This window comes from Muntiacus reevesi, chromosome 3 (genome assembly GCF_963930625.1).
Source record: "Muntiacus reevesi chromosome 3, mMunRee1.1, whole genome shotgun sequence".
Classification (NCBI taxonomy): domain Eukaryota; kingdom Metazoa; phylum Chordata; class Mammalia; order Artiodactyla; family Cervidae; genus Muntiacus; species Muntiacus reevesi.
This window is the reverse complement of record NC_089251.1, coordinates 43517623-43530794: the sequence shown is the minus strand read 5'-3', so window position 1 is coordinate 43530794 and position 13172 is coordinate 43517623. Positions and strand designations below refer to the sequence as shown.

Sequence of the window (13172 nt, the reverse complement as noted above, 5' to 3'; positions counted from 1 at the left end):
TGGAAGGCAGATGAGGGTATCAACATCAGATTTGTCATTTTGTGTAGGTTATGAAATTCTTTGCAGTACTTTGAAATTCCAAATGTTTATAATTTGTAACCTCTGCACCAAGAAAACCTTGCCTCAAGTAATACTTTGAGTTCAAAATACTTCAGTTCAGTTCAGTTCAGTCACTCAGTCGTGTTCAACTCTTTGCGACCCCATGAATCGCAGCACGCCAGGCCTCCCTGTCCATCACCAACTCCTGGAGTTTACTCAAACCCATGTCCATCGAGTCGGTGATGCCATCCAGCCATCTCATCCTCTGTCATCCCCTTCTCTTCCTGCCCCCAATCCCTCCCAGCATCAGGGTCTTTTCCAATGAGTCAACTCTTCGCATGAGGTGGCCAAAGTATTGGAGTTTCAGCTTTAGCATCAGTCGTTCCAATGAACACCCAGGACTGATCTCCTTTAGAATGGACCGGTTGGATCTCCTTGCAGTCCAAGGGACTCTCAAGAGTCTTCTCCAACACCACAGTTCAAAAGCATCCATTTTTCGGCGCTCAGCTTTCTTCACAGTCCAACTCTCACATTCATACATGACCACTGGAAAAACCATAGCCTTGACTAGACAAACATTTGTTGGCAAAGTAATGTCTCTGCTTTTTAATATGCTGTCTAGATTGGTCATAACTTTCCTTCCAAGGAGTAAGGGTCTTTTAATTTCATGGCCGCAATCACCATTTGCAGTGATTTTGGAGCCCCAAAAAGTAAAGTCTGACACTGTCTCCCCATCTATTTCCCATGAAGGGATGAGACCGCATGCCACGATCTTAGTTTTCTGAATGTTGAGCTTTAAGCCACCTTTTTCACTCTCCTCTTTCACTTTCATCAAGAGGCTTTTTAGTTCTTCTTCACTGTCTGCCAGAGGGTGGTGTTGTGTGCATATCTGAGGTTATTGTATTTCTCCTGGCAATCTTGATTCCAGCTTAAGGATATCAGTATCTTAATAAATGAGCCTGGTGGGCTATAGTCCATGGGGTCACAGAGTTGGACATGACCGAGTGACTGAACACTGCACAAAAAGTGCTTCTTAGTAGTTGACTCACTAAGTTATCTGTCCCTGGGTTTCTTTTTTTAAGTTGATTTTTATTGGTGTATAGATTATTTACAATGTTGTGTTAGTTTCTGCTGTACATCAGAGTGACTCAGTCACACCTATACGTGAAGTCGCTCTTTTAGAGTCTGTTCCTGTGTCGACCATTACAGAGTATTGAGTAGAGCTATCTGTGCTTGTTAGTTCTCTGTTTTATGTATAGCAGTGTGTCTTTTTCAATCTCAGTCTCCCAATTTATCCCTCCCCTCTGTTTCCCCTTGGTAACTGCACGTTTGTTTTTTACATCTTTGACTCTATTTCTGTTTTGTAAATAGGTTCATTTGTACCACTTTTTTAGATTCCATGTATAGCCTCTGTCATAAAATATTATTATGGTTTCCTTTTGTCTTGTTTTATGCAATGATGGAAAACAATGATATGTATTAACCTAAGTAAGATAGAGAATTTAAGAAAAATAATGTTTTAAATTCAGATAAATTATGGAAGTTTCTTAAAAGCAGGCCATTCTGCCCCTTCCTTCTTTTTTTTAATTTATTTTTATTAGTTGGAGGCTAATTACTTTACAATATTGTAGTGGTTTTTGTCATACATTGACATGAATCAGCCATGGATTTACATGTATTCCCCATCCCAATCCCCCCTCCCCCCTCCCTCTCTGCCCCTCCCTTTTTAAAAAGTTGGTAAAAAGCTAAAATCAAGGCTGTTTGTATTTTCCTAATTGAGTTGACTGGATTAAAAAAATGTATTTCAACTTTTTATTTTGCTTTTGTTACAGGATCCTCATGCAGAGGAATTTGAAGATAAAGAGTGGACATTTGTCATAGAAAATGTAAGCTAATTGTAAATTCTGTCACCTTTCATATTTTTAACTATATACATTACTAAGGGTCATTTTGGTGGTAGAAGAAATGTTGCCTTAATAAAAAATTAGTGATTTGTAGCTTTTAGAATTTTTAAGTGAAATAATAACCAGTAGCAGAATTATTTGTTAACATTGAGTCAGCCAAAAATTTCCTTCAGGTTTTTCTGTAAGATGTTATGGAAAAACCCAAAGGAATTTTTTGGCCAATCCACTATTTTTATTAAAAACATAAAAGTAAAATTACTCATCAATACTGAATTATGTATATGCTCTATGTATTCTGTTGGGAGTTTGAGGGAAGGATCGTGTCTTATTCATCTTTTTATCTATTTAGCATCTGACATGGTGCTTTTCACATAGCATAAATGCTTTTTTAAACATTTGTTGAATGAAATTATGAATGATCTTAGAAATATTTGAAAATAAAGTGTATGCTTTAACTCTTTGGGTTGAGGGATTCTCAAGTAGTACTTTAATAATCATTTTCAGTTAGTTTGCATTTTATGATGGAGTCCCAGGTGACTTGCAGGAAGGTAGTAGTTGTTTAATGAATGTTATTGAATGGAGATTAGGGAAGACAGGCAATGAAACTATATGTGGGTTCTGAAGTCTGAGAGACACATTGCAAGCCCTAGATCTTCCATTTATAAGCTCTGTGATTATGGTAAGTTTCTTAACTTCTCAGCAATCAATTTATAGGGTTGTGATGATTAAATAATTGCAATGAATATTAGCTTTTATCATTGTCATTGACATCATTGTCATGATCATTATTATAGTTCTAAAGTATATTTGTAACAGTTTTATAACATGCTTTATAAAACAGCATGTTCTTCCTTTCTGTGAGTGATTTTGTTTTATATTTTAGTGGTAAAAGGAATCTTTATACTTTTTCGAACAGTAGCTGGGCCATTTTTAGATATAAAGATCTGGGGAGCTTCGGAGGGAGATCATGTCCAATTACAGTGGAAGGAGTTCTGGTGGCTGGATGTCAAGGTGGTGTCATTGTGTTAAAGGTTCATACGTGTTAACAATTCTGACTTTTCTGTAGTGATAGGTTTGAACACTGTACTTGGAGTAACATTGAGGTTTTGAAAACAAACAAACTTGTATTTCTTGAAATTGGTTACAGCCTCAAAAAGCTAGCTTTCATTGAGGTAAAATCTTCTCCCCAGTGGATGATTTTAACGGTTTTCAATATTTATGGCTCTTGTTATATAGCTCTGTTAACTTGATGTACTAAAGAATTAGCCTGTTAATTTTGGGTTGTAACTAATGGTAGAAATATGTAAACAATAACTTTATATTTGTTTAGAAAGGTGTTCTTATTATACATTTGATTAATCTTAGAATAGAGGCACAGCAGTTCTAAATTTCTGAGAAATAGGTTATAAGCTGTTACTGAAAGATACAAGTTTTTTAAAAAAAACTATATGCCACAGATTAGGTTTGGATGCAAAGTACTTTCACATCTATAGAATTTTAGGAAAAATCATTTAAGTTCTGTGTCATATATTTTATAAAAATATTTAAAAAGTCAATAGAGAAATACTGGGCTTTCTTAGTAGCTCAGCTGATGAAAAACCTGCCTGCAATGCAGGAGACCCCAGTTCAATTCCTGGGTTGGAAAGATCCCCAGGAGAAGGAGAAGATCCCCACAGTATTTCTTGGGCTTCCCTGGTGATTCAGATGGTAAAGAATCTGCCTGTAATGCAGGAGATCTAGGTTCAATCCCTGGGTTGGGAAGATACCCTGGAGGAGGGCTTGGCAACCCACTCCAGTATTCTTGCCTGGAGAATCCCTATGGGCAGAGGAGCCTGGCAGGCCACAATCCCTGGGATCACAAAGAATTGGACATGACTGAGTGACTAAGCACAGCACAGAAGTATACTAAAATTAAGGCAGTGAGATTTAAATGGATCATGAGATAAAAAGTTATATTTTGAATCGTCCTTTCCATATTGGAGTATATGTTTCTCAAGTTGAAGAGTATGTTTGTATCCTTTTTATGAAAAATATATATAAGCTCAGAAGCTTATTTAGCTGATTTGCCTATTTATTGCTAAAGTGATCGAGAAGGGGATGGTGATAGTAGGAAAATGGAAAATAAAATACATTAGCATTTCTTCTCTCCTAGTGTTTATTGCTAAATTAGATTCACAAAATTCTAATAAAAAATAATATAGGTGACTTTTAACTATTATTCATATTGTTTAAAAACTTTATAAAACCAACATTTTAATTGAACTGTTTACTGGAGATTAAATTTTCCTGTGTCATCAGAAAACTTTGGAGACCTTACTCTGAGTTGTGTTGCAGAGAGAACACTGCATTTGTGGATTCCCAGGCATCATTATGCTTTTAAATAGATGAAAGATTTTCTGACTTCTTGTCATTCTGCCTCCTTATTTGAAAAAAATGCATTTTCCTTTCTCCCATATCCTAGTGTAGAGAAGACATGAATTTTGGATTGATTAGAATTGTGTATAAATCCTGATGTGCCTTCAAAGCTGGTGACCTTGAGATTATTTTCCAGGGCTTAATTTCTTCATCTATAAAATGAAAGGTTTCTACTAAATCATAGGGATTTTCTAGGTCCATAACTTTGTTTCCGTCAATAGGAATATTTTTATAAACTTTTTTGAATATTATCTCTTTATAGATCAAGTTTTTTGTTTTCAAGTTCATGGGGAATGAATATTTAAAAGGTACCTAGTAGGTGGGAGGGGAGATTGGGATGGGGAATATGTGTAACTCTATGGCTGATTCATGTCAATGTATGACAAAACCCACTGAAATGTTGTGAAGTAATTAGCCTCCAACTAATAAAAAAAAAATTAAAAAAAAGTTATCTAGCATGTCATTTTGGAATCAGTTAATAACTCCCTAATTTATATCTTTCTTTAAAAGTCAATATTGGCATATATATTCAGTATATTCTGTATATTTTTATTTCTGGAATGAATGGGAGCATTATTGCAAGTTTCTTATTCTGAACTTTTTTAGCACAACAGTTCTTTCCCCCTACACTTGTTGCTATAATAGTCATTTCCTGTGCCAGATTAGAAAGAAAGAAAGAATATTGAATTGTGGTTTCAACTCCCTTTTATGTAAATGAAGATATTAGCTTTTCTAGTAGAAACCTAATTTCTCAGCTGTGGGTGTTAAAAAAACAAAAATCACCATATTTAAAGAGATGGTCAAAATTTAGGGAAATCTAGGTGCTGAGGAGCTAATCTGAAGTAAAGTAAAATTATTCAGAATGTGGGAGGAACACACAATTCCTCAGTTATTAATCATAGTGACAGCAATAATAGTGATGACTGCTAGGAGCCTAGTGCAAGAAATATCAAATAGTTTATTAGATGAATTTATGATTTTTTTATTGTTGACTTTTACCTGTTTTTACAGCATTTTTTTTTTTTAAAGAGACATTTATGGGATTTGACCCATTTGACTAGCATAATGTATATTTTTTAAAAGTTTAAACAGAAAAAGGTAAATATTAAATGTATCCATTATTTATATAGGTTATTTACATAGGTTAAAGTTAACAGACTTCTTCAGTATGGTAACATTTTTTACTCTTAATTCATGGGGAAAAGCATGAATATTGTGACTAAACTCTTTAAAATGCATCAACTTGATGGAGAACATAACTAAGTTACATACTTTAAATTAAGACAGCCATCATAAATAGTGAACTATTTAATGTGAAAGAATGAGTTTATATAATTAAACCTAAAACAAAACAAAAGAAAGTGATATATTTTCAACTGGAAGATAGACTAGAATTGGGCATGTGTGTTCTGGAAAAACCTAGGTCAGTTTTCTGAGGTGCTAACAGGGCTCTTGCTTGGCAAAGTAAATTTAATAGGGGAGAAGTTCTATTCCACTTATTTCTTTATCCACTACAGTTTTTTTAATATAACACCTTCTGTACAGTAGGTGCTCCATTTAGTTTGGTGAAGGAGTGAGTAAATGAATGATCTAGTCAAATTCCATATCCTTAAAGGAGTATTATTTTTAAGAGCAGAATTACAGGAGCATCCATTAACTATATTGAAGAAAAACTTAAAAAGTAAACTCTAGTGATAGTGAGATAGTATATGAAGGATCCATTTGTCGTTACAGTAGAAATTCTTCTCGTCAATCTCTACTTCATTTACATGGATTACCTCATACTTTCCATTCGATCCATAAGACATCTGGTTTTAATCCCACATTGTGTCAACATGGTTAGTAGGCTACTACTTTCTGACATACTTATACACACACCTCTCCCAAGTGAGTTGTAAGTTGTTTTTGACCCCTTACAAGACCTGTTATAATGCTGTTGGCCTGTTGTTGTAATTATATAATTTAATTAGATATTTCCTAGGCCAGTGAACTATCAGTTTGAAGAATTATTTCATGAAAACTGTTAAAATGCTTTAGAAACAGTTGATAGAAGTGAGTTGTTAGAAACTGCTGTTAAATCTGGTGTGAAAATGCAACTGTAAAAAATTGGGGGAAAATTTAGGAAAATCTGAAAGGATTTTGCATTCAGATATTTCTCTTTTGTCCTTGCATCTTGCTTTCATTTAAAGGTGACTGAATTGCTTATATGTAGAATCTAGAAAAATGATACAGATGAACTCATTTGCAACCCAGAAATAGAGACACAGATGTAGAGAACAAACTTAGGGCTGCCAAGTGGGGAAGAGGGAGGTAGGATGAATTGGGAATTGGAATTGACGAATATATACTATTGATACTATATATAAAATACATAACTAAGGAGAACCTGAATGGTATGGATGTAACAGAAGCAGAAGATATTAAGAGGTGGCAAAAATACACAGAAGAACTATACAAAAAAGATCCTAATGACCCAGATAACCACGATGGAGTGATCACTCACCTAGAGCCAGACATCCTGGAGTGTGAAGTCAAGTGGGCCTTAGAAGGCATCACTAAGAACAAAGTTAGTGGAGGTGATGGAATTCCCACTGAGCTATTTCAGATCCTAAAACATGATGCTGTGAAAGTGCCGCACTCAATATGCCAGCATATTTGGAAAACTCAGGAGTTTTCCAGGACTGGAAAAGATCAGTTTTCACTCCAATCCCAAAGAAAGGCAATGCCAAAGAATGTTCAAACTACCACAAAGTTGTGCTCATTTCACATGCTAGCAAAGTAATGCTCAAAATCCTTCAAGCTAGGCTTCAACAGTGTGTGAACCGAGAACCTCCAGATGTTCAGGCTGGATTTAGAAAAGGCAGAGGAGCCAGAAATTAAATTGCCAATATCCACTGGATCATAGAAAAAGCAAGGGAACTCCAGAAAAACATCTACTTCTGCTTCATTGACTGTGCTAAAGCCTTTGACTGTATGGATCGCAGCAAACTAGAAAATTCTCCAAGAGATGGGAATACCAGACTACCTTACCTGCCTTCTGAGAAACCTGTATGCAGGTCAAGAAGCAACAGTTAGAACTGGATCCAGAACAATGGACTGGTTCCAGTTTGGGGAAGAAGTACATCAAGGCTGTATATTTTCACCCTGCTTATTTAACTTATGTGCAGAGTACATCATGCAGAATGCTGGGTTGGACTCAAGATTGCGGGGCTGGAGTCAAGATTGCTGGGAGAAATATCAATAACCTCATATGCAGATGACACCACCCTTATGGCAGAAAGCAGAAAGGAATTAAAAAGCCTCTTGATGAAGGTGAAAGAGGAGAGTGAAAAAAGTGACTTAAAATTGAACATTCAAAAAGTGAAGATCATGGCATCTGGTCCCATCACTTCATGGCAAATAGATGCGGAAACAATGGAAACAGTGGCAGACTTTATTTTCTTGGGCTCCAAAATCACTGTGGATGGTGACTGCAGCCATGAAATTTAAAAACGCTTACTGCTTGCAAGAAAAGCAGTGACAAAACTAGACAGCATTTTAAAAAGCAGAGACATTTAAAAAATTACTTTGCCAACAAAGGTCCGTCTAGTCAAAGCTATGGATTTCTGGTAGTCATGTATGGATGTGAGAGCTGGGTAATAAAAACGACCAAGCGCCCAAGAATGGATGCCTTTGAATTGTGGTGCTGGAGAAGACTCTTGAGAGTGCTTCGGACCGCAAGGAGATCAAACCAGTCAATCCTAAAGGAAATCAGTCCTGAATATTCATTGGAAGGACTGATGCTGAAGCTGAAGCTCCAATACTTTGGTCACCTGATGTGAAGAACTGACTCGTTTGAAAAGACCCTGATGCTGGGAAAGATTGAAGGCAGGAGGAGAAGGGGATGACAGGAGAAGGGGATGAGATGGTTGGATGGCATCGCCGACTTAGTGTACATGACTTTGAGTAAACTCCGGGAGATGGTGAAGGACAGGGAGGCCTGGAGTGCTGTAGTCCATGGGATCGCAAAGAGTTGGACACAACTGAGAGACTGACTGAACAACAGCAACAAGGAGAACCTACTCTGTAGTGCAGGGGGCTCTACTCAGTGCTCTGTGGTGACCTAATTGGGAAGGAAATCCAAAAGGAGTGTATATATGTATGTGTATAGCTGATTCACTTTGCTGTCCACAGAAACTAACAACGTTGTAAAGGACTATACTTTAATAAAAATTAATTAAAATAAGTGATTGAAAATACACTAATGATGCATTAAAAATACACTAATGATGCATTATAACTGTTGATTATATGAGAAGATGATCAACAAAGTTATATTCTAAGAAGAGGCCATGAAAACTGGTGAATGAAACATGTTAATATGTATTAAATAAAATTAAAATGTTTGTGTATCAATATTCATGATTTTTCCCTTTAATTGACCAATTCTCTGTGACATTCAGATCATTTAAGAGATATTCTACTATAAATATATACCAAGTCATTCTCATGGGATCTCTGTATACTCATCTATATGATTAAAAAATTGTTCTTAGAAGTTTTCTTTTAAACCTAAATTCATGATAAGTAGACATTACATTTTTCAGGCAGTAGCAGTTCACTTTATTTGACATCATCTTACAATATATCTGAAGCTTTCAAATTAAATGAACCAGAATTCATTCATTCAGTAGCAGTTAATTCACTGAGTATGTATTTTGTGCTGGACACTTTGTTCTGGGTGCTGGAAATAGAGTGGTATATAAAGCAAAAAAAAAAATCTCTTCCTCATGGAGTTTCTGTTTGTGTGTATGTGTGTGTGAGAGAGAAAGAATAAAAATAAATGTGTGTCAAATATATACTATGTTAGATAATATAAATATGTAATGTATGTTAAATATATGTTAACATATGTTGTAGCTCAAATAAGTGCTAAAAAGAAAAAGCAAGGAAGAATAGAGATTCCACTGTTATGGTTCCATAGAGATAATAAGCTTTATTATTTCTTGTAACGCCTCCAAAAGAGAGTTCAGGTGTACTTGTCAAGTTAGTTTAAAAGGTATTTTAATAAGAGTTTATTAAATCAATATATTAAGGTTTGAGAAAGTTGAAAAATAACCTTGTGGTGCCATATAAACCTTTTCCTAGATTACAGCTCCCCTCAGTGGTGAATGAGGAAATTGACTCTGTTCTAAGAGAAACAGTTGTGTTCATGTAGCAGGGACTTGTAAAATATTGTGCTCTGCTTTATGTTTTAAATATGTTTCCATATCACATACAGAAGACCTAGTGAATTTCAAAGGACTAGCAGTCTGTCTTTTTCTCTTTTAAAGTTTGATTTTTTTATGAAAATCTCTTGGTAAATTGTTGCAACACTGAGAAGGCGTGCTCCATAGAGCATTCAGAAATGAAATTTTAATCTTTATTTTCTTTGCACTTTGTGTTATAACCCCACAATCTTTAAAATTTAAAATTTTTGCTTAGTATAAAATATCCAAATAAAACATAAAAGTTTCCATAATATATTACCCTAACACATTTATTGGACCCTTACTGTATATCAGGTACTGTGTGAAATGCTATATGCACATTATCTCGTTTACTCACTGTGGTAACCCTCTGAGTCAGATACTAATAACCTTATTTTACAGATAAAGAAAGTGAGTCTTAGAGAGGTTAAGTAATTTTCTTAAGGTTATATATCTGAGAAGTCAGGATTTTATCCAGTCTTGTCTTTCTCCATGGCCTTTGCCCTTAACTCCTTTGCAGTAGTGATTTCCCATAGTGGCAAAATGAAAATAAATAATTTGAAATTGTAGAATCATAGAGAAGTTTTAAATCTGCTTTCTTTAGTGATAAACTTGTGAAGTATATATGTATTAGATTAGTAAAGGTAGTCTTTAATTATTGTACATATTCAGTCTAAAAGTTATTGAGATTAATTACTTGACTGATGTTAGATATTACAAAATGGAATTCCAGAATTGATCAGTCACCAGAATTCTGCATATTTTTTCTCAAGGCAGCCTTCCTGCCTCTTTGTGTTAAGTTGAGATAATGCTGCCTTCATTTTATTTTTTCTTTTGTTTCTGGGCAGAGAGAAAATTTCCCAGTTGTTTGCCAAACTTTCTTCTTTGGACCAAAAAGCTACTTATACATAAGTCAAAACTTTAGAGGTGATTTTACCACTGCTAGCTTTGTGACCTTGAACAAGTTATTTAATCTTTTATAGCTTCAGTGTACTCAGGTATAAAATGATAGTGTTAATATCTGCGCTATAGGTTATTGAAGATTAGAAATAATGTATGTAAAGCAGCGAGCTCAGTAAAGAGGAGCTATTTTCATAATGTTATTTTAGAGGACATAGAAAAATATAAAGGAAAGGAAGTTAGGCTTCAAAATTTATTATTGTAGGATTTTATGTTTTCTACTCCTTTATACCACTTATACTTCTTAGTATCTAGACTTCACCATTATCTCAAAGGAATGACAAGGCAACTTGTAAACTTTTCACTTGGATTAAACTTTAAAATATTTTCATCTTTCTAAAGTTTTCAGATTTTGACTTCCAGCATCTTCCGCTTATAAATTTAATCCAAGGTTAAGAACCAGTTTGTTTTCTGCTTCTTAACAAGTGCTATGCTGTGCTTAGTCACTCAGTCGTGTCCGACTCTTTGTGACCCATGGACTGTAGCCCGCCAGGCTCCTTCTGTCCATGGGATTCTCCAGGCAAGAATGCTGGGGTGGGTTGCCATGCCCTCCTCCAGGGGATGTTCCTAACCCAGGGATTGAACCCAGGTCTCCTGCATTGCAGGCTCACATCTGAGCCACTAACAAGTGCTAGTTAGTTTTTAATATCTACCTCTGGACCTGATAGTCTATGTTAGTTACAATATGAATATACTTTTAAAATAGTTATAATTGAATTTTAAGTTATGCTTTGTTATTTACAATTCATTTCCGTATTATTAGTGCACATTATCAAGAATGGATACTACAAACAACATATTTCTGTTTTATCTACCCTAATGTATTAATGTTTATTCACTCAGGCAATTGACATTATGGGTTTTTTTCTGTTTTTTTTTTTTTTTTTTAATGTGAAGCCATAATAGTTATATTTAGAAAAAAAATTTTCCTTCCTGGTGCTTTTCATTATCCAACTAAAATCAGAACCTGTGTTTGCAAAATATATTCATAGGTCTTACTTTTTAAAGTCTAAAAATTTTTATTCTTTATATTCTTTTGGTTTTTTGAATGAATCAAAAAATGCATACCAATGAAAAGCGCCAATCTGGGATGAATTCATTCATTTATCCAGTCATTCGCAAACATTTAATATGCATGTTCTATATGATATTTTATTAATATTGAAATACAGAGTCAAGACATGCAGAATTTTATCGATTCTGAGATGAATATTTTTCCCTCACATTTTAGCTTCTCTGAAATTGAAATCACCTTACATTTCTGGTGTCCTACAATTATAACTGGTAGTGTTTTTTTTCTTTCTCATTGCTATATGAAATAATGTTGAATCATTGAAAAACTAAAGAAGACTTATTTGATAGAATAAAGTAACCTGTCGTCCTAAAGTTTATAATCTAGTAAAGGTGTCATATAAGTAAAGAAAGAAAGATGAGAAAAAAGGATGGCAGAGTCTAGGAAGACTTACTGCAGGAAATAGCTATGAAGCTTAGTTTTTAAAGAAAAGTGAGGTTATGCAAAAAAGACATTCAAAGCAGAGTAAAGAAAGATCAGATAAAGGCAAGAGAGACATGTATGAGTTTAGGGTAGTATCTTTTCCTGATGAAATCGTTGAAAAGAAGAGCAAAAAAAAAACCCAAGTCAACCAAAACAAAAATTGAGCCCCCCACTACAGAGCAATAGACCTCTATGTTTTTATCTGTTAACCTAATAAATTTAATTAATAGGCATAGAGATCAACTGGAAGTTCTATGTCCTCCTTAGAGGAGATCTTTGGGGTATTAAAATGTGTTTTCTTGGGGCCACATATCTGGTCTTTTCTATTATTTCTACATGTGACCAGTGAGAAGGACAATCTGAGTCCTTTTAATTGCCATTTATTTGATCCTACTTTCAGAAGCCTTTTAAATGGGTAGGATGGGATATTAATTCCAAGACAGTACTATAAATGATCATCAGTTTTATTTCTTTTATTGGATTGTGTTGAACAAATTGCTTGCCCAGCCAAACAACTGACAAGATTATACCAAGAATGAGATGATATAATAGCTCAAACAATTACAGTGCAAACAGTATAAAATTACAGACTTTTTGACTATATTAAATTTAAGTTTGATTCTTCCTCTAAAATCAAGTTGGTATCTTGATCTCCTTGATTTCACAAAGCCATATTTTGATAAATTACCTTTAGTTTTTCTTTCAAAAGAGAAAAAAAACAAATGCTTAGCAATGTAGATGGACATAGAGATTATCATACTAAGTAAAGTAAGTCAGAGACAAATATCATGTGATAACCCTTATATGTGGAATCTAAAAAATAGTACAAATGAACTTATTTACAAAACAGAAACAGACTCACAGACACTGAAAAACAAAACAAAACAAACTTCAATTACCAAAGGGGAAGGGGGAGGGGAGGGATAAATTAGGAATTTGGGATTAGCAGATATAAACTACTATATATGAAATAGATAAACAACAAAGTCTTAAACTGTATAACATAGGGAACTATGTCCAATATCTTTTGATAAATTATAATGGAAAAGAATGTGAAAAAGGGTATATATAGGTATGTTTCTCTATATGTACCTGAATCACTTTGTTGTACACCAGAAACTAACAGAACAT

At 34.5% G+C, this 13172-nt stretch overlaps 1 protein-coding gene across 4 annotated transcripts in view; it reads left to right on the top strand.

Moving 5' to 3' along the window:
- Positions 1–13172, top strand: part of EHBP1 (EH domain binding protein 1) — a 340642-nt gene that overhangs the window by 68842 nt on the left and 258628 nt on the right. For all 4 annotated transcript variants that reach the window (XR_010662331.1, XM_065929077.1, XM_065929074.1 and 1 more), the window contains exon 5: positions 1872–1925. Coding sequence is in view for 3 of the 4 variants with exons in the window: in XM_065929077.1 (XP_065785149.1) it covers positions 1872–1925 (54 nt within the window). In the remaining variant the exon portion in view is untranslated. The remainder of the gene's footprint in view (positions 1–1871; positions 1926–13172) is intronic.